The sequence below is a fragment of the Chamaea fasciata genome, unplaced genomic scaffold (assembly GCF_029207755.1).
Source record: "Chamaea fasciata isolate MVZ Bird 193981 ecotype frontalis unplaced genomic scaffold, bChaFas1.0.hap1 SCAF_8, whole genome shotgun sequence".
Taxonomy (NCBI): domain Eukaryota; kingdom Metazoa; phylum Chordata; class Aves; order Passeriformes; family Sylviidae; genus Chamaea; species Chamaea fasciata.
This window is the reverse complement of record NW_027094093.1, coordinates 21,227,111-21,252,219: the sequence shown is the minus strand read 5'-3', so window position 1 is coordinate 21,252,219 and position 25,109 is coordinate 21,227,111. Positions and strand designations below refer to the sequence as shown.

At 39.2% G+C, this 25,109-nt stretch overlaps 1 protein-coding gene across 3 annotated transcripts in view; it reads right to left on the bottom strand.

Annotated features, from left to right (window-relative positions):
• Positions 1–20,964, bottom strand: part of GRB14 (growth factor receptor bound protein 14) — a 59,741-nt gene extending 38,777 nt beyond the window's left edge. For 2 of the 3 annotated variants that reach the window (XM_066190041.1, XM_066190040.1), the window contains exon 1: positions 5,395–5,562. In XM_066190041.1, the coding sequence (XP_066046138.1) occupies positions 5,395–5,457 (63 nt within the window). In that variant the 5' untranslated portion in view covers positions 5,458–5,562. Of the gene's footprint in view, positions 1–5,394; positions 5,563–19,064; positions 19,198–20,818 lie in introns of those variants that run through there. The other variant, XM_066190042.1, reaches the window with a different exon arrangement.
• Positions 20,965–25,109: the final 4,145 nt, after the last annotated feature.

Below are 25,109 nucleotides of genomic sequence, written 5' to 3'. Positions count from 1 at the left end.
AAGGATTTCTGCCCACAGAAGAGGATTATGAGCAGAGTAGGGCACTAAACACTGCCAATTTCCTTGGTTACTGTATGAAGAATGTTAGATGTTCAAAGAAAGCAAGAAGAAACTGAAAAAAAACATATCAAAGATCTGTTCAAGAACTGAAGACAGAGAGGAGACAAAGTGCAACGTTAATTGTACCACTAAACCTTGCCAAACTATACAAAGGACAAGTAATGGCCAAGTGCATTAAACCACTGAGATTTTAAAAAGACTTTTAAAAAGCTCTGTGCACTTACTACTCACCCTCTCATGGGCACATACACACATACATCTCTATCTACCCTCCATGGCAACTATTCAGCACAGTGCTTTACCTTAAATTTCAAGACCACTGACGATTCTGTGTACAAAATACTCTGGAAAATCTGATTTCTTAAAGAGACTGGAATCCCAAAGGATAGAAAAAACTCCCTTTCCCTGCCCACACCTGAACCACAGGGACTGCTAAAGTTAGTACCATTTTGATTTAATTTATATATGTGGGATCATTCTTGTACACTGATGAAGAGTAGGAAGTTTTACTGGTTTCATGCTAGTCAAAGCAGGAACGATGACTGGTCAACCAATGGCTATACCAGAATCCACTTTTAGGCTCCTGCTTGAGTATAAGGAGTACATATTCACTGCAAATATTGGTCTAAAATTCTTTACAAGAATAGTTTCAGACCTAGATTTATTTGGCCTACATCGTAAGAAAGGGGATGAGTGCTGCAATACCTTCCCTGGAGGAGGCTCTGTCAGTAGCTCTCTCCTGAACAGTCCCTGGACCTAACCAGAGTTCTTCCACAATGACACAAAATGCTGGTCTGTCACCCTCCTTCTTCCCTATCATCCATCATTGAATCCCTAGCTTCTCTTCATCCTCTGTCACAAGCAGGTAATTTAGTATCTGCAAGTACTGTACAACAGAAGACTGAATTTTTGGCAGTTTATTAATCCTTTCAGAGCTAACATGAAAGTTGCATGGTCCCTCAAACAAGGATCTGAGGTAGATACCTGTAAAGTTAGTTTCACGAAGTTTTATGTATTAGAAGAAAGCAGGAATTCCAGATCTCTTGAAACGAACTGTCACATATATCCTAGAACATATCAGATACACAAAGGTGGCAAGATCTTTCTGTAAGATCTTTTTGTAAGTCTGCATACTAGCTTGGCCTTCTAACAACCTTAAACTTCTTACAAAAAACACACTGCCATTCTTCTGAATTCAGTATGGGTCTCTTCCCATTCCCATACACATTCCTCCTTCTCAACCTTCCTCAACTCTTTTTCTGGCCCAAAACCTTTATTCAATTTGTAACATAACTCTGCAGATAAAGAAGTAGCCTATTGTGATGTTTTATGCCAGTAATTTAGGTCTAAGACATAATTCTGTACTGAATTTCCAGTTACACCCATCCTAATGATTTACCTGTGATTATCCCCATGACCCTCTCTCAAATCCCTCAATAATACATTAAAGAAAATATTACATTTTGAATAAAAACTTTAAATTCAAAAATTTCACTTCAATCACCAGTTTTTTCTGACCACTGCTCCTTAAGCCTTTAGAAGCCTTTAAAGTGCATTCAAGTCCATCTTCCACTCTCCCTATCTCTAATAAACATCTCAGTTGTCTTCAAAACTTTGCAGGATGCTGCCTTTATATACTGTATTATAGAAACATTTTACTACTGTATTATAGAACAAAGAATCCTAGAAAGGCTTGGGTTGGAAGGGACCTTCAAGATCACCTGGTTCGAATCCCCCTGTCATGGGCAGGGACACCTTCCAGCAGACCAGATTGCTCAAAGCCCCATCCAACCTGGTCTTGGATTATATTATTTATAACTGTATTTCTTTTATTTCTATTACTGTATGAAAGACAAAAAGGACACTGGTATTGTTTTTGTATTTTTAAATTACTATTTTTCAAACTGTTCTTATGAAGAGACTTTTCATACATGAATGCTTGGTCTGCATCCAGTAATTATATAAAAGGTATCCATTTAATGACACCATTATCATGTCACTTAAAGTGCCTTATGTAAAATTTCTGGATTAGCACACTGGCCTTTCATCTCAGGGATCCAAATACAATACTGAAAAATTACTTTCATGCTCTTAGCCTTGCAGACAGACATTACTAATTCTCAGTACAATTTGTCTTAAGTGGCCATTTTTCCTTGAGGGAGGGGTAAGTGTTGATTAAAGCAGCATGTGATTTTGGAAAAAAAGACAGAATAAAGATGCAAGAGCATCCTGAAATTTGCAGGCTTGCACTAGTCCTAGATTTGAGCAATCTAAAATCACATCTTCATTTTCTGATCAATATTTCTTCCATTTAAAAGATACTACACAATCTCTTCAAGAATTGCTGGATATTATTCAGCTGCAATCCATATCGACTATGTACACAATGCTTTTTAGCATCATCTGACCTAGTGTGCTATGAAGTTCTCAGCTGCTGGGAAAAAAAAAACAAAACTACAAGTCTCTGTTTATACACCTTGTTTACAACATCAGGTGCCTAAGTCTTCTACTTACCATACAAGAAACCTAATAGACTTGTGAGTGTTTATATTGAAGAAATCTTTGGTCTTTGAATGTAAAACAATGTCTTGAATGCATTATAACCTTTCAAATCTAATTTTTTAACTAGATTTTTAGAGTACAAAGTTATATATACAAAAGATAAAAAACATTTACTCCGAGTTGGATTAAATACATACTACAAATCTGGTTGTGATAGCACTCAATATACATAATTCCCCATGCTCATTAAGCATGTGACTTTCCCATCTGTGTTACAAAGACCCCTTGGAACCTAAACAAAGCCCAGTAGCCTTAGTTAAAAATATACTACTTAAGAATAAAACACATCAACTGTGATAAGTACTTCATATCAGACTTTCAAAGAGAAGGTAAAAAGAAAATTTGGACAAAGTATATTCGACATTTTGACTGAAAATGAGAAAACCTAAGTGTTCAAGAAGTTGGCAGAATAGTCAGATTAGCACATTGACAATGCAAAATTTTACCTTTTGTGAGATGGAAAAAGAAAGACTTGCAATTTTTGCAGTATTGTGATTAAACTAGACTTTTACACAATTACCTATTCCGCGAATTCAAGAAATAATTATTTGTAATGACTGATATTCTAAAACAATATTTCATGAGCTAATGTTTAAGTTTCTCTTGACTATGCAGTGTTAATGTAAAAATCCTACTTTTCCAGGTCCTTCAAGTGCAACAACAAGTAGAAATTGCACCACTTTAAGTCAAAGGTTCTAATGTCCATGAGAAACATGAACAAATTTACAGCATATGTTACCCCTTATCAGCATGACTCTTTCCTGTCTACCTTCCTGCCTTCCCTTTCGCCAGTATTCTAGTTCTAGGAATTCAGGTATTTCTACAAAAATAACAAAGCCCCTTCTGTAGAGAGAAAAGATGCTTTCAGAAGGAATTCTACTTGCATAGATACAACCACCACAAGCCTTAACAAACCTATTAAACTTGGCACACGGTGAGACCTCAGTGAGGACACACGCCTTCAAGAATTTTTTTAAACAGTGTGCAACCGAATAGCTACCTACCTAAGGCAACACCCTATGCTGCTTCCTCCTACTGCTTCCATTAATTTTATTTTGGGCTTACAAAGTGCATAGATAAAAAGAAGTAAAACCAGTAACTGTTGGCAGCTAATTTGATAACAGCATGAAAAAAAATGAGAGAGAATGTGCAGAAAATTATCTTACTGTGAATTTGTCAAAAAGTCTTGTATTTTCTCAGAGAATGATTATCTTCCAACATCAAGAAAAAGAAAAGTCAATCCATTGAAATATACACTAGAGTTAAAACTGAGTTTCCCAGCCTTCTGAATGCTAGATTGAGCAAAGTTACACCTCTCCCCTCCCACACAGCACCAAGTACTGATGTGTGCATACCAGAAGAGTCTAACACAACTACACACTGCAAGAACAAAGACCTTCCTCTCCTAACATACAATTAACAAAACCCAGACAAAAATAAAATGACTACAACAACTGAAGATTTGAGTTCTGTAGGGGTGTTAGGGGGAGGAAGAGAGGACTGGGAAGTAACCACAAGATTGAGAGGATGAGAGCTGAGAAGTTAAACCACAATTTTTAAAGGAGTATTTTTGAGAAGTGTAACAGAAATACTGCAAATTGTTAGGCAACACTATGTAAGTGCACATCTTGGATATTATCTAAATATACCAGAAAAAAAAAGTTTGTTGTCATGCCAGTAAAACAGCAGCATAATCTGTACCCATCAATCCCAATAAAACTGGATGTTCACAGGTTCCCCCTCCAACTCAAACCATGAAATAATATAAACAAATACAATACATCCCAAATCAATAAAAGTTATGTGTTTATATACTTCTTTAGACCCACAGGACTAATGCCATAAACAGACTGCATTCCATGTAAACTGCTCATGAGAACCATTTAGTACTGTAGTAATAGTTTGCTGAACTTTATTTTTCACAGTGCTAGTACATTAAAAGCCACTGAATAACACAAGAGTCTATAAATAATAAGTCAAGAACATTATGCAGCAATGAGGTTTTGAAAAATATCTACGCATTTACAAAATAAACTAATTTTTAACTTACAGCTTGTTTGAAATAACTTCTCATAAGTTAATATATCTGGCTCAGCAGAGAGTCATATTTCTGTACTTCATTTCTGTGTGTATTTTTAACTTCACAGATACCCCCAATGCATTGAGTTACACTAGGCAATCCTAGTGCAAATAAGATGCAATCATTTTGCACTGCTTACACTTTTTACTGAGATAACAAAAAAAAAAAAAAAACAACAACCTACAGTGGCTATGGAAAAGTACTGCACAGTGTCACCCTGGTTCCCAAAATACATGATGGGGCATCCGCTACCAAGGCATTAGCCAGAAAAGGTCAGGAAAAAGCACATTGTGTTTAAGGCTGATGCAAAACCTGTGGAAGCAGACTCCAGTAATCCTCTGTTAGAAACAGTATCGTAGCCTTCAACAGAGGCATATTTTAATGCAATCATGACACTTTAGAAACTACACTAATCTGTAAGAAAAATAATTTCCTGCACAAAGTACAAAATTATAGTAACAGAGAAACAAGCACCAGTAAAAAAAAAATTAATGATGGACACACATAGATTTATAAGCAAACATATCTCACACAATGAAATCAAAAAATTCTACATTTATCAGAAAAGAAAAATTATTATTATTACACCAGAGAAATGTTTTAAAAAGTGAAAAAATAAATAGAGCCATGTTTAAACATTGTTATCAACCCATACTAATGTCAGAATTAAAAGAGTGATTTAAATGCCATACCCTTTTCTGCAGATTTATTGGCATAACTGCAGGCAATGTTACTCTTCTGGAAGATAAACTCATGTCTGCTTTTCACAGAACTTGCCAACCTTCATCCAGGTGATAACACGAAGCAGAACAAAGTAGTTAGCAATATTTCTTGAAACCTAATTCCTCATAACCTAAATATTGGAGAGTCAGCACAAAGAAAAGACTAAGGCTCTAGTAAATGTCATTCCATTTATGTGAATTCAGTCCTACTCAAAGCCAATGACAGAACACACTGGGGTAGGACAAAGCAGAAATCAACCAACCAAAGAGCTTGAAAACTTGTGTTCTGTCCTTGGAAATGCCCACACTATCTCTGGCTATAAAAATAAGCAGAACAACATGCATTTCTATCACCCAGAGCTTTGTCTTTACTGTCAAAACAAAACCAAATCATTAAAGATTGCATACTAACACTTCACACTGAGTGGTTACAGTCTTGGGGCTTTTTCTCTGGCTTTTTCCACGGAAATTAAATATTCTTCAGCGCTTCTGATCTTAGAGTTTCAGAAAAGTAACTGAGCATAAGAATAGATTTGATGAATCCATAGAGTTTAATTATATGATTCTTAACTACCTTTATTCACAGCAGAAGCAAAACACCCCTTTCACATTAAGTAATGCAGTTACTACCTTTTCAACGCAACCAAGACCTGAAAAAGTGGCACATAAAATGTTACAAGGAGTGAAATTTAAGACTGCTTTATGAACCCAAGTCTTTGATCACCCCCACTCACATAATTATTTTATGTATCAAATATCTGCATAACAAATCTGTTTCACTAACATGGTTTGACAAAGGAAATTTTCAAAGGATTTTCTTTCCTTCTTTCAAAAAAGGTTAACATTTTGTATTGCTTAAATGATAAGGCAAGCTATAATCTTTTTTTAAAGGTCTCATAACGCACTTAATAACAGAAATTTTTTTTCTGCTTTTATGCAGCATGACTAAGCAATATTCCTGTGGTAAACCAAATTATTAAACAGATGTTAGAACTGTGATATTGAGTATTTCTTTTATAACTCTTGACCAAGAAGCTCTCATCAGAAACATTGTAGCTTATCATCGCTGAAGACTGAAGACATTTTTAAAAAATTATCTGTATTAAGTATCCACAGCATCTTGAATAATTACATGTCAGATATGCAGGCTACTGTACTTCATAGGCAGTCACTGCAAGTATATTTATGGTCAATATACGTATGGATCATACATCTGATGTATAGGTCCGAGAAGTATTCAGGACTGACTCGGTAAATATTACAATAATCCATACTAAATTTCACTAGATCATACTTACAGTTTTTTTCTCCCTCAGTAACTGGAAATGAGCACACTCTGTATTAAACCCAAAGTATCTAAAAGAATTCCCAAAGAATCTCATCTCCGAGACATAAGAAACTGTAAAAATGACAAGTTAAAAAAAAGCAATTTTATTTCATGTGATTTTCTGTTTTGAGAGTTTACCAGGTGGCAAATACATAACAAGTCTCTGGCACCAGAGAGATACTTCAGAATCTATGGATTCGAAATATCTCTTTTCATGCTAAATCACTTTCCTCAAATCCTAAAATCAGTAGTGCTGAAGTAAGTTTTGTTGAGGAAAAAGAGGAGCAAACACCACAAAAACAAAAAATACAGCTCCCTCAAAAAACTAAAACCTGCATTGCACTGGCATTTTACCAGCAGCTCTCAAATAGTAATAAAATACTGCCAAGGAATCGGAAGTAAAGATAAATGTTTTCCTAAAATTTCAAAACCTGTTGTCCTTGATTGAGACACATAGGATGGAAAAAAACTGATAAGAAACCAATGCCAAGTCACAAAGAGAATTTCTTTAGAGACGGACATTTGATCCTCATTGTTAGCTTTAGAACAAGAGCTTCTAATAAAAGCATAAACCAATTAAAATACAGCATTATTATTAAATAACCTATTTCCTCGCCTCATAATAAAGGTTCATATTTAACTTTGACTCCTTTCACATTCAGTTTATAGCAGTAAGAGATCCATAGCAACTAATATTTTAGGTTTCAGGTATTTATTTTATTTTATTTTGGTCCAACTCCAGTCCAAAATCTTTAGGATTGTTTTATAAAATAAAAAAGTATTTCTGAGATCAAGTGTTAATTATGTAACATTTGGAATTAACATCCTTTTCTACTAGAGATAGCTATGATAAATGTCAAGTGTTTGCAATTAGGTTTTTACCTTTCAGGCACAAAGTTTTTATTTCCTGTGGGAGCATGTTTTCAAAATTCTATAATATAGCTCCAAAATTTGGCTGTAAGAATCAGAAAAAAATCCTGTGGTAAGAGAGCCCAATCCCATAGGCATTTTACTCAAGGAGTATTAGACATGCTTACATCTGCAGCACCAAGACAAAAACCTCCCTCTACTCTTTTTCCCTTGGATCCTATGAACAAATGTTTGGGTAACAGTGACTGTAGAACTTGCAGCACTGCATTAGTGACTTTACTGGGAAAGAAACAAAAATAACCTAAGCCATTTTTCCTTACCCCTGGGTACTCAAGGTCCTTGGCTCTTGAAAGCATGTGCAGCTTTTTGCTCTATGAATAAAATTGACCCATTTGTCTGCAAGGTGAAGCAAAGGCTCATTTTCTTCAGTGAAATTATCTGCATTGTATCTTTTCCAACCAGATGAAGAGACCAGACCCATTCAGAAAGTAACCAAAACCTTAAGTGTTGCATTTGACTTGGTAATAAAAATCCAACATTCAAATCATGATTAGGTTTTAAATAAAAATATTACAGTAATTTATGTATACTAGTGAAAGTAAACATGGTTGCACCCAAGAGTACTAAAAATAACATTAAGAAATATTTTCTTACATTAAATTTCACAAACACACATTTAAGAAAATAAATTGAAAAAAAAATACAACTTCTTTGACCAAGCCTTGCAGAATCACTACACCATGTGAAAGTCAAGAGGAGCTCAGTTGATAAATGTGAGATACAGAAAGGCTTTGAAAGCCAATTATGCCTTCAGGGAAATATATATAACATAACCACTTTTTTTTTTTCCCCTATAGATAAAAGATTTCACTTGTCCACAGCAGGTCCGCAAGGAATTTTGCTGGTGCTGGTGGACAGGAAGGAAATCAGATCCAGCTCACTTGCTTGAGAGCTCTGTGAAATGACTATGTTTATGCAGCTTTTCACTCCTATTTTTGTAACTAAGCTACCAGATACAGTTGTGAAAACATTGTGCAGATACTTTTTAGATACTTCAAAATATAAACCACTTCTACTTCTCGCCACTTAAGAAAGCGTGACTAAATGGAGTGGGCAAGAATTGAAATGCCCTTAGTAAATTAGTAACTCCAATAAGGGTTTTGTAACATATGGAATAGAGATATCCTGGTAGAAGAGGAAGGTCAGTGATGTCCTTAAGGCACTGAATATGGAGTCACAAGAGCTGATCTATTCCTGGCTCTGCCAGATATAATGCAGGAATGTGAGCATTTATAGGTAACAAGAGCAAATCAGACTCAGCTTTTCTGTAAATGAAAAATAAAATCTAGATAATATAAATGCAGTAAGGTTTATAAAAAATATTGATGCTATTTTTTGTACTTGTCTTGGAGCTAGGGCAGAAGTTTATTACACAAGACTAAGATAAATCAGGTAACTTATCCGTGGTGCCATTTGCCCTTCCTTGTGAGAGTGCTCCTTTCTGCCTGGCACAGTCACTTTGTGTCTTTACCTGAAGAGCCCTTTAATATGTGACCATAGCAACACACAGAGGGTGTTTTTTGCACAGGTACATTTACATACACTTGAAAAATAACTACTTCCTTTAAAACAACCCCACAAAAGAGAGGTTTCAAAGTGATTGAGTTGTTTTTCTACTCATATAGTCCCTTACACAAAGAAAACTAATAGGTCTTCCTCTTCACACAGAGCATACATTACACCCTCTTGGAGGGTCAATAAGGCCTGATGCAGATGCAGCTGCACTAAAACAGACTGTATTACCTGTAAAGCAAGACAGACATTACAATGTACCTAGGAAAGTCGTAAAGAAGTTTGAGCCACAAGGAACATAATGCAGTTTTCCATCCTTGCCAATCTTCCTCACAAACTTGGGGGATCTTAAAGCATTGTTACAGATGCTCCTTGCAAAGCTTCTCAGCTGCCTGTTTTTGTAATCAATAGGTTCAAGCCTGATAGAAAAGCACACTGATGAATTTCTGTCAACTGAGTTATTTAAGAAAACCCTCATATTGCATGGGCTTCCCTCTCACTACATAGCAGAAAATTCTAGCAATTATGAGAACAAATTCTTGCAAACTTCCAGCCTGTTTCTCAACAGCTGATACCATTTCTGTGCCATTATCAAGAGCTTGCAGCTGTTCATGAACACCAAGTCTTAATGTAATCAGTAACAGGAGTTATCATAACATAACTAATATAAAAAGGCTATTTATAGCCCAAGAATGCAGTAATTGAAAAATCCCATTCTGATCACAGGACAATCTAGTGTATATTGATTTCCTGTGGATATAATATCAAGTGAAGAAGCTAAAAGACAGACCTACCAGTATGCAGTATAAGCATATCAGAAACAGGCAGGAACACCTCCTCAGTATCCTAATTAGAAGCACAGGCACACCTCTAAGATAACCGATATATGTTTCTCTCTTGAGACTTAAGTATTAAATATCATGTACACTATTGGGCTAAAATGTGAGCTGATTAGCTGCAAATGAATGTTCTGTGACTGAAACAGGAGAAAAGCAACTTCACGTTGTTACTAGAGCAGAGGTCTAATTTCTTCTCCCTCTTAATTTCTCCTCCCACAACTGCCCTTCTTGAAAGATTTTTGTTGGCCTGATTAGCATTTTTTTTTAAGTCTTCCCATCTGAGGTGACTCCCATCAGGACTAGAACATGAGAGGCATGCTTAAATACTCTGTCTTGAAAGTCTCTCTTTCTGTTCATTGCCAAATCAAAAGCAGTCCTGAAAGAGTGAATGCCTGTAGAAGTGGCAGCTTTAAATTCGCTGCAAACAAACATGGAGAACATGGGCATTGGTCAACTGTTATCTTGCACTTATCATAGCTTCATTTCACCACTTGCTAGAGATACAAGTGCCATCTTGTTAGTAGGAATAATCAATCACTAGAAAAGTTTGGAAACTCTGAGCCCTGAGACCCCCAGCTGGAACCTGTATCAGTTACTGCCTCTGCACACACACAAGAAGAGATGAGCATGAATTGTCCATAACAGGATGCCTTTCCACGGCCTGGCCATCGGCGTTCCTGCTATACCAGCACCAACAGACAAAGATACTCATCTAAGTGATCTGCAGGTGTTAAGACACAGATACAAGTTGTCCTCTGCTACACAGTGCGGTAAGAAGGGTGAGAGATCCCAGGTTATTGTCAGTTTCTATACATTTTCTTATGCAAGGGAAACTGAAAGTAGAGAGTGAAGCATGATATCAGCAGGCACCTTAAAAATGAGGAGTCATTTTCCTGTCCTAACAGTGACATCTCCAACTGATCCAGTTTTCATTACAGGAACTCTAGCTTGAACTCTTAATTACACTGGCAAAAGCATAAAGATTACCATTGCAAAGAGTTAAAAAGAGCATGAAGCAAAAATCACGAGGGAATAACCCTACTGTTTCAGTGGCTCTGGAATTATCATGTGAAAGAACAAGTATTCAATTATCTATTGTAAATAGAAGAAAATATGAATGTATAAAGAGTATTAAATTATTTTATCAATCACAATTCAATACTATTCTACATGAATGATCAAGTTAATTCCACCTGGTGAAAACTGACCAGGTTAAACAGGGGTGTTTGTATGGAGGCATAGGGGTTTTTTAATATAAAATCAACATTTGGCTTATTGCGCCAACACTTATGCACAAAATTAGGATGGGAATATCCCTCTGATTGTTTCTATAGTTCTCACGCTCTTATTTGAAAAGATAATAACTCTCAGAACATCAGAAATGCAGCAATCCAAGGATATGCTAAAAACTGCACCAGAATTCCTAGTAAAAACTGATCTGAGTTTGAGCTCCATTCTTCAGTTAATGCCCCAACACTAAAATAACAAAGTTTTATGATGATAAAATCATGAAAATTCAATTATCTTACACACTTTTTAGTACTGTAAAATGTACAGTAAAGTACCTTGCATTTTCTCTTTCTGTTGCCCAACTTTTCATTCAAAAGGGGTTGTTTCATTCAAAACCTTTATTAAGAATCATCTAAGTTTTCAACTTAACTAAACCTGTAGCATTTAAGTAATTTAACTATTAATCACTGACTACCCTAGTCTTATTCAGTGCAACTATAAACTGTTTGTGATATAAAAATAGCAGTAGCTGATATTACACAGATGTTTAAAATACTGGTCAATGACACAACAAAAGTAGAAAAGAACAGACCTACAGAAGTTGGATAAGACCAGATCAGAACATTGAGGAAAAACGAAATGGAGAAAAAAAAACCCACAAAATACTTACTTAAGGCTTGATCTAATTTTGTGAATATTACTAAACACTGTTCTGATTAATCTAGACTGTGTGTCCCAGCAAGTCAGAGGGAAACATGTATCTGTTCTGGTCAAAGACAGTTCAGACAACGGTCCATAAAAGGAAGATGCCAATCGTGTTCTGCTGTTACAATACTGACCTCTTGCATCCCCTCCTTACCACAGCATCACTTACTGACAATGCCACCAACGAGAAGAAACCTCGAAAAAGATTTGCCAATAAAATATTTCTTTAATCATGCATCTGTCTATGGCAGGTACAGAGTGGCTAAAAAATGACCCAAACTTTTCAGTTCTCCAGTCTAACCCTAAATAAAAGCACACATCCCTGGGAGCAATTACAAATAAAAACTTGCATTAGTACCTATTACATCTCATTTCCTTCTGAAAATTATGAGGATTCAAGCTCCATTCATGAGAGTTTAATCTTTTAATGTCAAATTCAATAAAACTGAATTATCAAAAGTGACTCAGCAGCATTAGAGGTTCCCTGCAGTTTCACCTGGCTTTAACTGACAAGTCTTGTATATTCAAAGAAGTCGACACTGCTTTTATCATCATCAGCTCTAGACACTTTGCAATGACACAGACATCACAGGGCCAAAATGCCAGGTAGTCAACACAGAACTCAACAGATAAACATTAAAGGTTCACTTTTTGGAAAAATCAAGGTTTCCAAATTTACAATGTTATTAGATCTACTGCAACATCACAGAGGTTTCTTGTTCAAAATAGAACTTCCCAAATAGCACAGAAGAGGCAGTTTCTTGTACTGAGAAAACTGGCCTAAAAGAAAAGATAAGAAACTTCAGGTTTGACTTTTAGGCTGATGAATCCAAAACTATCAAAATCTAAAGGATTGTTAAAACCATTCCAATCTGACAAACATTGGCAATATGTCTACCAAAATCTTTGACAGTACTGATGATTTTTTTTCATTTTATATAAGTAAAACCTGTAAAACTTTAAGCCTACCACCTTCCTGATGTTACCAAATTAAGCAACAAGCTTGCAGAGGAAATATCTTAGTAACCACAAAAGTTAGAGTGCCCTTGTTTTCTTGCCTATTAGAATGGAAAAAAAAATGAAAAGAAAAAATAAAGACATGCTGTTTTTGTGAAATTAGAATGTTTACAGACTTAATGTTTACAGTCTTTGTTTGGGTTGTTTTTGGACAGTAACAAAGCGAAAGAAAACATTGAGGGTTGATGTGAAGTTTGACAGAAAGCAACGAATTTCAATGTAAAGAAGATAAAGTAAAATACAAAAAGAAACAAACAGGTGATTATTCTGAAGTTTCCTCACGCTGATGTACCAGACAGCTTGTGATAGGGCACCTCCATTATAAACCAAGCAATATTCCTGATTGCTAAAACAAGAAATTGTTCAACCTTGACTCCTGATTTTTACCTATGTAGACAAGTGACTTTCTGTCACAGCGTTGACTGGTCAAAGTACGAAGGTACCTGCATTAAAATATCAAATTTTAGTAGGGGTCTGAATAATTCCAATCTACTGTAATATCAATAAATCTTTCCTTGGTGGGCAGGTAAAACCATATAAATGAAGAACAGAGCACAGGAACTGGAGCAGACCACCAAAAGAAACATCACAAAAAGGAATCCAACTGAATCCTTTTTTCAATCCTTATATTAGAGACTTCATTGAGCTCTTTAAGTTGGTTCAGTACAAAATGTTTTTACTGTTAATCTATAAAGTGGTTGGAAGGACTTTTCCCCTTCCCTTCTGGCTTTAAAATCCTAAGTCTTTTTTGTGTAATTCAAGGGTAAGACATGAGGAAAACTGATATATGTTTAGAGGCTGTAAAAAAGAAAAGATTTGAGAACTGATAAAGGAGGACATGTGTAATTGTCTCCAGCTTGGAAGGAAATCTGGAAAGAAACACACAGACTGGAATTACAGAGTGAATTCAATTCTTTTGGTTGGAAAAGATGTCTCAACCCTTGGATATTGATTTGAAATTTATGAATCATTACATTAAAAAAAAAACACCTTTTTGTTTTTTGCATTGTTTGAAAGTCAAGAGTGAACAGATATTTCAGCCAAAAAATCTGTCATGTAAACATTTAAATACCAAAGACTTAGCCCTATATGTCTGCTAGCAGAATTATATGCAGTTTTAAAGAATGAGGCTCCAAGCAGATATATTAGAAGACCCTGAACTACAGCTGTAAAAAATACTACAACAGTCAATGCTCAATATTATTCATAAACTTAGAACAGCAAAAACTTAAAAAATCTACTCTTTAACATAAAGTCCCTGTTAGCTTTTCTTTGTCAAAAAGCTTTACATGAAAATCATTATGAATACAAAAAGCAAAGGCAATTCCACTACAATCACATGTATTTGAGGTCTCTATACACTGATTTCCTGGAAAGAACTTTGTGGGAGTATATTTGGATCTACGTGATAAAAATATCTACTTGTTTAGAACTCTTTTGTCAAGGAAGACAGAATAGGCGAGGTAAATTTCAGATTTTCTTAACCTTGAGATTTACTTGAGTTTATTTTTGCACTTCTAATTTAATTTAAAGAAACAAGGTACTAATTACCTTGAACTACTTTTGTCATGAAACACTTTTCGGCTTATCCTTGAGCAGGGCAAGAACTGTCACTGCAGTGCAAATATTCAGGTTTTGTTTTCAGAAAGCATTTAAAACTAAGCTTCCATAAAGGTACAATAACCTCTTCTTAGTTCATTTGACCAAAGACAACAAGAACAGAACAAGTTTTCTTACAATACATATTTTTCCCTACTAATATTTATTTTGATCATAATTAAAGACAGAAGTGCGGTGTTTTATATCTTCAGTTCCTTGTAATTTCTTACAGAGCACAGGCTCTGAGACACTAGATTTTCGATAGGAGTTCATGAATTCCACCTAATAGCAGCAGATGCTTGATTCCTCAGAAGAAGGCAACATTTCCCCTCATCCACCAAACTGACCATGCTGTGTTGGACATGAGGGGAAAGATGGGTTTTTTGGCCTATTCAAAGTCTTCCACCCTGAAACATTAAATTCAGTTTATCTGAACACATTTCATAGAATCGGAGGATAAACAGGTTTGGAAGATACCTTTACGATCATCCAGTCCAACCATCAACCCAAGCACCACCACTATAACCTCCAAACCACAAAACCCTCACCCAGCACCAGATCCAGATGGCTCTAGAACACCTCCAGGAATGGTGACTCCACCGCCTCCCTGGGCAACCAACTCTCATGCCTGACCACCCTAACAGCGAAAAAATTATTAAATTATCTAATCTGAATTTCCCCTGTCTCAGCTTTAAGAACACTTCCACGTGCTCTCTCACTGCAGAAGAGACCAGCCCCCACCTCACTCCAGTCTCTCTTCAGGCAGCTGTAAGGAGCAATCAGGTCCCTCCTGAGGCTCCTCGTGACTAAACTAACCCATCTCCCTCAGCCACTCCTCACAAGACACATTCTCCAGTCCATTCATCAGCCTTGTTGCCCTTCACTGGACACTCTCCAGTATCTCCATGTCCTTTTTCAAAGTGAGGAGCCCAGAACTGGACACAGCACTCAAGGTGTGGCCTCACCAGTGCCAAATACAGTTCCTGGGCCTGCGGGAACCACTATTCCTGATACAGGCCAGGATGCCCGTGATCTTCCTGGCCATCTGGGCACACACTGGCTCGTGTTCAGCAGCTGTCAACCAGCACCCCAAGGACCTTTTCTGCTGGGCCACGTTCCAGCCGCTCTGCCCCCAGCCTGCAGCACTGCATGGGGTTGTTGTGTCTCCAGTGCAGGACCCAGCAGTTGGTCATGTTGACTCTCATGCCCCTGGTCTGGCCCATCGATCCAGCCTGACCAGGTTCCTCCACAGGGCCTTCCTGCCCTCCAGCAGATCAGATCTGTGCCAACTTCCCATGGTCTTTGAATTTGCTAATGGTAGGCTCATCACTCTCTGGGCCTGGCCATGCAAACAGTTCTCAACCCAGGGAAGAGTGCACTTGTCTGAGTCATGGGCTGCCAGCTTTTCTGAATTCTTCCAGTGAAAGGGCTGTTAAGCACTGGAACAGGCTGTCCAGGGAGGTGACAGAGTCACCATCCCTGGCAGTGTTCAAGAAATTAATGGACGTGGCACTTAGTGCTATGGTTAATTGAACATGGTGGCGTTCAGTCAAAGGTTGGACCCAACAATCTTGGAGATCTTTTCCAGACTTCATGATTCTGTAATTCAAAGATATAACACAAAACTCTTCCAAACTGCAAAGGGGGGAAAGAGATGGACAGCTGTGTTGGTAAGGCACACCGAATAATGTTCAGAGACATAGACGTACTACTTCCCAAGCACAGAGGCAAATCACTATCCTGCTACATGGATTTTACCAATTTGCTTTTACAAACTTATTTTCAGTGAGTCAACCCCACAAACAGGCTGTTCAAGCAGCATGTTCAACGTTTTGAGAGGCTTATGATAAAAGATCATCAGAAGACGGTAAGAATTTCAGCTTAGAAAAACAAGAATTCAAAATAATGTTAATTATCTATTTTGAAGTAAAAAGATTTTAGTTGTCACAGGTGCTATGAATAAAAGAGCAGATATTCATGACAACTTCTTTCTTCTACAGAAGCAGAAAATTTTTTTTGAGAGAAAAACAAGACATAAGAGGCATCTTTTTTTTTTCCTCTTTTAGAAACACCCATTTTGATAATAGTTACCTACAAGACATAAGTAGAAATTCACTCTGCAATTTTTCTTCCCTATGCTTGAAATTAAAAGCACAGCAGAAAAAGAAACTAAATCAAAAGCAAGCAATCTAAAAGAAGAATCACTGAAAACATATGTAGATCAGAGAGGCAACAGAAAGAATTCTGGCAGCTGTCAACGCCATGCACAAAAAAAAATCTGAAGAGTAGCTGGTTTCTCTTAAGAGTTAGTAAACTACCAAACTGAAACAGTAATATTCATGAAAATTTTGTATACAGATACGTATTTGCACACAGAGCTGCTACAAAGTTGGCAAAATAAGGACAAGGACAGGGGGTGGAAACATGACATTTCCAAGCACAGTTCCACAGCCACCTGTGGGAAGTCAAAGTCACAGCCAGTTCATTTCCCATTGCACATCTGCTTGCATTCCCTCTCCTTTTAAACCTGAGTAATTTTATTAACCTATTAGAAGACTTCAACCTGACTTTCAAAGATAAAAGTTTAATTTGACAGCTGTCATTTGGCCTTAACATTAATAATTTTAGATGAAGAATCTAACAACAGTCTTACTGAGTCTGACAAGCTGTCTCCTTGGCCTAGTATAATTTCTCCAGCAGTGGCCATAAACAGACACCTAGGTGACAGAAACCACAGTCTTGTGAAAATGCCTCCACATAAGTAACAGGAATATTTCTCTCCATTTTTCTGGTAGCTGAAAAACAGGTCAGGCCCTCCAACAGACACCAGCATTATGTTAGCTCACTTCTGTCAGGAAACCAGTTGTTCTTGTTCCTGCTTTTACCAGAAAGAGCACTACATTCCTAAATGAAAATCCAGGAGAAATGGAAGGACTGTGAGTAGAAGTCATCACAAAAAATACACATGAACCTTTATGAAGAAGCAGAAGTAACGTCAGCGAAGATATGAACTTCAACTTCTGGAAGACTGAAGCTAACATTTAGCTGGTTTAACCAATCAAGCCTGTCAGTTTGTTAAAGATGACTGGCCACAAAAGCAGTTGACCTTTGTGTGTTAAATCATGCTTTCCAGTTTCAAGTCCAAAGATTACCACAACGACTGCAATTTAGGTCTGCAACGTGACTAATTTAAATATCTTTTTAAGAATGGGATTTTTAGCTTTTTTTTTGTTCTGAAAGACAACATTGCCAATGCAGTGTTCTTCCTGCTGCTGCAGAGACAGCCAATGCTTCCACCTTGCCCAAGAAGACAAAACTTGAACAGTTTTATCCCACTGCATTAGCAACATTCAGACGTACACTGACCAGAAATGCTTCAGATTAGTATTGCTATTGTAGGAAGAGAACTAAAAGCAATAAAACTAGTCCAGAAAGACACCATCGCTTATAAAGAGACACCGTGGTGTACATGCAATATAGGGCAAGATCGAATCAGTTTCCCAGACACATACATGTTTTTCACTGGAGAAGTAAGAAGGTTCCTCCTTAAGGTGCCAGCCTCAACTTGGCTAACAAAGTTCTCTGGCAGGTGCACAGAAACAGCTGTGGCAGGTTAGCTTCAGAAAAGTTAGTACAACTACAAGAAACTTCAACTTCCAGGCATAGTCTTCACACAAATCTAAAAACGGAATAACCAGCAGCAGTTCAAGTTCTTACATCTCCAATATCATCCTTAAAACTGTTAAAACAGAGATCATGCAGACCACCAAAACAGAGAGTGTGAAGGAGGGAGTACTCTTAATCCCGCAGTTCCTTGTCAGAACTCCTTCCAGTCTCAAGAAGAGAAGAGAGAATGAGACAGGTAACCTTTCAAAGAGCGAAACGGATCTTCAACACCAGTAATCTCCATTAACTGGAAACTCTGTGTCTGAACAGCCCCCTCAGATCTACTCCTGGCTTACAGTTTAAGGTCTTTATGGAAATGCAGTAACATCAGCAATAACAGATAAACACACATGCGTATAACATATAGCCAGGTACACAGCATTTGCTCCTTTCCCATCAATTTAGGTTTTTCCCATTATCCGGGCAAAATTAGAACTTCAGAAAAGCTGTTTGACTGTTAAAACCCTCTGTTCTATAACACTGATGACAGTAATTGGAGGTGGGGAGGAAGGGAAAAAAAGAAATTAAGTTCTCATTTAAGGACATAAAGTACTGCCTGCCTGCCCCTGGTTCCACTTAAACTGAAAAATCTGCGGAGCACGCATAGAGTCTGTGAAAGAACAGTCATGTCTCAAGTCACAGATTCCAAAACCTCATTTTCTACAATCATTGATGACCTACAGAGAAAGTTTCACCAAATTACAGAAATATGGAACACCTCTATTAGAAAAATATTTTAATAGGTAACCGAGCTTTTCCTCAAGCTTTCATTTACCCAATTCAGAAACTGTCAAATAATAATTTATAAATCTTACCTGCTTTTTTCTTGAAGTTGCCTTGGGCAACAGACTGGCTGACAAAACTGATGCAAACGGAGAGCAACACAGCTCAGGAAAAGGATTTGGAATCGATGGGTTCTCCAAAATACTGTCCCCTTTCTTTTTTCTCCTATTTCAACAGAAATACATAATATCAAGCAATAATCATAACAGCTGCTGTTAAAATTGCAATATCGAACCACAGCATGTGAACTACTAAGGCACTAATACCACGATGCTTCATGGTTGCAGCAAATAGCTTTTTTTTTTGCAGTTATTTTATTTAATCAGTAGGCTGAATATATTAACATACAGTGCCTAACACTACTTGAAAGCAATCCAAGTATTCAGCTCTGAATTTAAAGTTGTTTGAATATGCGTAAGTCTTTGCAGAGTAAGAGCAGAGATATATTTATATTGGCTTCTAAGGACATTAGTAAATATTTTGTTGTCCCTGTGTTTATGCCATTCCCTATGTACACATATTACAACAGTAGATCCATGTAACTCCTCAGCAAAACTTCCCAAGTATATCCCAGCAGTATTTTAAACAAATGGAAACTTTTTTTTAACCAGAGTCGAATCAAAGTGACTGACAAGAGAAAACAGTGCAAAACAATCCATCCATTTCTGCTTTCAGTTAGTTTTGTATTGGCATCTCTGAAGCTCCATCATAAAATAAATGTCTCAGTTGCTGCTGTCTGCTGAAACAGGATTGTGTCAGAAGTATCACCAGGCAGCATTTGCAGGAGTAATGAAGGTAATCACCACTGTACTTGCCGAAGAGTTCATTATGCACTGGTTTAAAGTATCACATTAATAATGTGGTTGTTTAGACTGCTGTGTACATTACAGTGCAAGCTTTTCTCACATAAAATATTGAAGAGCACTTTGTCTACTCGATTCCGTCTGAAAACCTGCACCCAAAGCACCTGATGTATTTGTATCTGCCGTCACATTATGAGTTTTCTACATGTATGAGTTGATGCCTCCAAGCTTAACACTTTACTTTATTACCTTCTTTATTACCATTCCAGATTTCATATAGCAATTAGCCCAAAGTGGGGAAAACCACCAGAACAAGGTAACAATACAGAATGAAGATACATAACTTACTGAAAATCCTCACCAAACTCATTCATTTGAAGTGATATTTTGCTTAAGGAGGAGCAAAAAATCCTGTAATGCAGTATTTTAAGATGTTGTAAACTTCAGTCTACTAAAACTCATCAGATGCTTCATGAAAAACCCAGCTCATAGCTTCCTTTACTAAGAATAGAGACCAATGCCTTTAAGAACAGCCTGAGAGGTAACAAACGGGGTGCACGCCGCTGACAGCGGCATCGCTCCCGGTGAAGCGGTTTTATCTCACCAACACTCTCAGGAAGACACTGCAAGGATAAAGTAGCGGCTGGCTCATCCTGACAAGGCAGGCTCGGCACTGCCGGCTCCTTTCACCTCAAACTGAGAAACCTCAAAAATAAAAAGGGGGTGGGGGGTGGAACACACACGCATCCGCAGCGGCGGAAAGTGTCTGCAGGGCCGGGAAACAACTTTTGAGCTCCAGAAAAGCGCCGACCGGTCGAGAGCCAGGCCGCCCCGCTGCTGCGCTTCGCCCCCTCCCCCGGCCGCCGCACCCCGGCCCCGCCAGCCCCGCGTCCCGCCCGCAGGGCGCTGCCCGCCCCCCGACGGCAGCGGGCGGCCCTCGAGGGAGCGGCAGGGCGGCGGCGCCCGCCGGGCTCCGGCCTTACCTGTCGGGGGGCGAGGGCGGCGGGTCCCCCCCGGGAGGCCGGGGGGGCGGGCGCGGGGAGCCGCGGGGGCCGCCGCCAGCGGGCTCCGCCGCCCGCCCTGCGCCGGGCGCACCGGGCAGCGGGGCGGCCATCGGCGGCGGCGACGTCCTGGCGGGGCGGCACGGCGGCGAGCGGCCCCGGCGCTGCCGGGCGGAGGCTGCTCTCGCTCCCGCTGCGGAGGAGGGGGAGGCGACGGGGAGCTGGGGGAAGCGCCGCCCGGGCGGCACCGAGCGCCTTCCCCGGCACACGTGCGAGGGCGGCGGCGGGGGCGGGCGGCCGCCGGCTCCGCGCTGCGACGGGGAGGCAGCGCGGGGCGGGCGGGGGCCGAGCGATGCCCTTCGGCTGCTCCGCCAGGCCGGGCGGAGCGGAGCGGAGCGGAGCGGAGCGGGGCGGGCCCGGCAGGTGCGCGGGCCCGGGACCCGAGGCCGCGGCGTGACCCGGCGGGGCCGGGGATGGTGGAGCCCCGCTGAGCGGGCCCGGCCCCGGGCGCTGCCCGCCCTGCGCCTCGGCGCCTTCGCCCGAGGAGGGCACCGCGGGCAGCGCTGCCCCCGCACGGCCCGTGACCCCCTGCCCCGGGCTGAGCAGCGGGCTCCGGCCGCACACCGCCGGACGGGCCTGACACGCGACTCGGCGCCTGGCAAGCCATTAACTAAACTGCCACATCCCTCTGTGCATCGGGAATGTATGGATATGCTTTGGAGAAATAGGGAATGACCGAGGCCGGGGGCTAGACCCGTTACCCTGTGCCAGAAAAGCGGCTCGCGAGGAGGCTGGGCTCCGCGCTGGGCCCAGCACCCACGTCCGGCCACAGCCTGGAGCACGGCGGAATGTGGGAAGGTTTTCCCTCGTGCCCAGGGCTGCTCCACAGCAGCCTGCTCCTGCTCTGCTTTATGTACGCAAATCCCTCTGTGGCAATTCCATGGCTCTCCTTATCAGCGTCCATCCGATTTCAAAATAAAAAATACCCCTTTCTGTGTGAAGAACATTTTGATGGCACCAAGCAGAGGGGGTGATACTGTGTAAGCCATTCCGTTCGATAGTCACATAGACAAAAACTGAAAGCCCCTGGTGAAGACAGCCCTATGCAGAAACCTTCTGACTGGCCTCGGCATGGTCAGGGGCAGTAACTGAGATGTGAGACTTGTAAAAATTGAGGATGTTTTGAGGCAAATGCTTTGCTGTTTTCCTGAATCCGCTGAAAAAAAAAATCATCACACACAAGCCAAGATTTCAATTCCAGAGAAAGATTTTTTTGTCATAGAAGGAATACTCACAGTTTTCATTTTGGCTGAGTCACAGATGATTTTGCAGGACATTCATTTTCAATGAAATGAAGGATTCCTTGTCCCCTGAACAGCTCATTCTCTTCAGCAGAAGTCGAGGTCTGAGTCGATTAAGTTCTTATATACAAAGTCTGGCAAATATATCAGGAATTTTACACTGTCAGATAATTGACTGGATTTGTTCGTTGTCTGTGAACAGCTGTCCTTTTACAGAACTGCAAAGACCAGGCCACTGGGGTTTTTTGCCTAATTGATTCACAGGCATAACTGTGGCATGTTAAACCTCATTGTCTTCAGAAGAATAGAAGGCAGGACAAGTGGTATAGGTGCTCTAGGTAGAAAACTGAGATTGGGAAGAGATAAAAACCTGCAAGTGGCAATTGTATAGTGATATTCGTCTGCATTTAAAAAGTTCAGCCACAAAAAGAAAATATATTTCAGCTTTTCACCTATTCTGTGCAAGGTGTTACACAGCTGCAACCTGACATACATGGCGTGTTTTTGTGTCTTTGGCTTAGTCATGTAATTGTTTTAAAATGCCAGGCAAATAAAAACCACAATTAGAATGAATAATAGCAAATAAATCAAATAGTTTATTTTTCAAAATAACTTTGGTGGTAATGTAATTAGTCATGACAGCAACAATGTCACTTCTAGAAAAAAAAACAATAAAAATGTAATGCTATTATAATTTCACGTGCAGGTTGTAAGAAACAAATTGACTTAATTTTTTTCTATATCTCACAGTCTGTCCTGATGCTTGCTGCAGTCAGTGCTTTCTCTGGGAATCGCATTGCACGAAGAAAATACAGTCAGTGGAATACTGAGACACAGGAGGACCTATGTGATTGTTCCAGTGTAGCATTGGAAATGCTGCATGCATGAGAATGTGAAACTAAAGGTTCTCCTGCCTTACTGTCTCTCTTTGCAAACAACTGTAAGAATAAAAATGGTTTCCTGAGCTTGGCTACAGATACCTTAGAGCGTTTGGCCTAGAATCTGTTCAAGTGTAACCTTTTTTAACTCCTCCTTTGAACAAGTACAAACCCAGTAATCTCTGAACAGTTAATAGAGTTGATATTAAAGGACTGGCAGATTTCTGCTAAGACCCAACACCAAAACATTTGTTGAGCGGTGTGACTTGGTTTCCTTTTCATCATAAATACACTTTAACCTGCCTAGTGTGGTTTTTGATAATTGCTATGCTTGTGCAGTACAGTTGTTCTTTTAAGATTTAACATTTCCCTAAAACTAAATTTCTGTGTATTCTTCTATACTCAACTCAGTAGGTTTTTTCCCCCCTCTTTTACCTTTCTTAGTCATAATCAGATCTAGGTGTTTATCAAGTAAAATTAATATATATATTGAGAAAAATTGCAACAGATTCAAGCTATTCAGTATGCACCCCACTTCCAGAAAATCAAGCTCTCCAGTTCTCAAAAGTCTGTATGCTATTTAGAATCACAACACTTGATTAATGTGACAAAATTATGCCTTTAATTAGAGTGAACTCACAATTATTACTGACAAAGTGGAGGTTTAAAAAATCCAAAATACCTCTGATTATCTTAGAAAACTGTAGAGGATTTTTGTTGGATTTTTTTTTGTCACCCTTCTACCCATTCCCCCTTGCTTTTATCAAAATACTCGCAATGTATGTATAATGGTTTTACCACTACAAGCTTCACTGCCCTAAGAGAACTAATATCATACCTTTACACCATCTTCTGTCCTAGCTGCAGCAGTAGAGAAAGGAATTACTTCTATTCAAGTGCTAAATTGAAGCCACAGAAATAGCAACTTTTTTTCCAGTGCAAGGCTACAACCAGGCATCTCCCCATACGTTTTCTCCAAAAGCCCCCCAAAATAAATTGCATCAGCAGCAATGCTGAGGATCACTCTAAGAAGACGGACAAACACCTTAAGAAAAAAGTAATTTGTTCAGTAAAAAAGGCATGCCCGAGTTTATGTGTATTTATTATCTCAATGGACTTAAAATGTGTTGAACAAATGGTCCTCATACAATGAGTTGGGCATTCTTGTTCCTTCTTGAGCATTTCAAAAGCCCATTTATAACTTAGAAAATGGGCTCAAGTACTTCATGAGAGCCAAGTTTATCCAGTGACCATAAGTGGGGATACCACTAGCTGATTTCCTGGCAGTGGTGTGTAAGTCTTTGAAAAGTATCTGTGGTTGAGTGTTTTGTGAGGAGTGTTCCCTATTATTACAGCTTGCATTGAATATTACGTTTACATTTATTGTTAAAATGTGTATCTTTTATTGCAGGTAAGGAAAAGGTTCCAAGGGATTAAATCAGCACCACCAGCTTCAGTCATTTCCCAAGCTGCTTTTCAACCTAATCTGAAACTCAGTGAACAGCTTCACAAACCACAGCACAGTAACACTCCAGTGTTTTCCCTGACTATATTCTCTTTTTCTGCACTTAGTATCAAGAAGCAGATTTGCGCTTGTTTTCTGTTGTTGTTTGGTTTAAGACTTTTTTTTTTTCAATTGAAAAGCATGAATACTTTAGCATACTTTTGTAAGAAACTTGAGTAGAGAGATGGATTTTATTGCCAGATTTGACAACAGTGTTTGCTACTTCAATAGCAAGTTCTGCGATTCCCTGTGATAGCTCTGTCAGAACATCCCCCTGATGGAATTTTGCCTTGAACTGTAACACAAGATTGGAATGAAATCCTGTGCAGGTTTTTTTAGAATAAGAATTATACCCTTCAAATCAATCAAATCAAGAGCTTGTGATTTCTGAATTGTTGTTGTAGCCAAGAGCAGATAATGAGGTTCAGCGCAGGGTTGACTGAGTGGCATGTAGGGTTTGTGAGCTGCAGGTCAGACATGTGACATGCTGGCTTCTGCTCCCTCGCACTAGGGCTGCATGAATCAGTCACAGAACGTCTGTAATAAACGATGCATTAGGTGATGCAATCTGTGCTGGCCAACCTTGAACT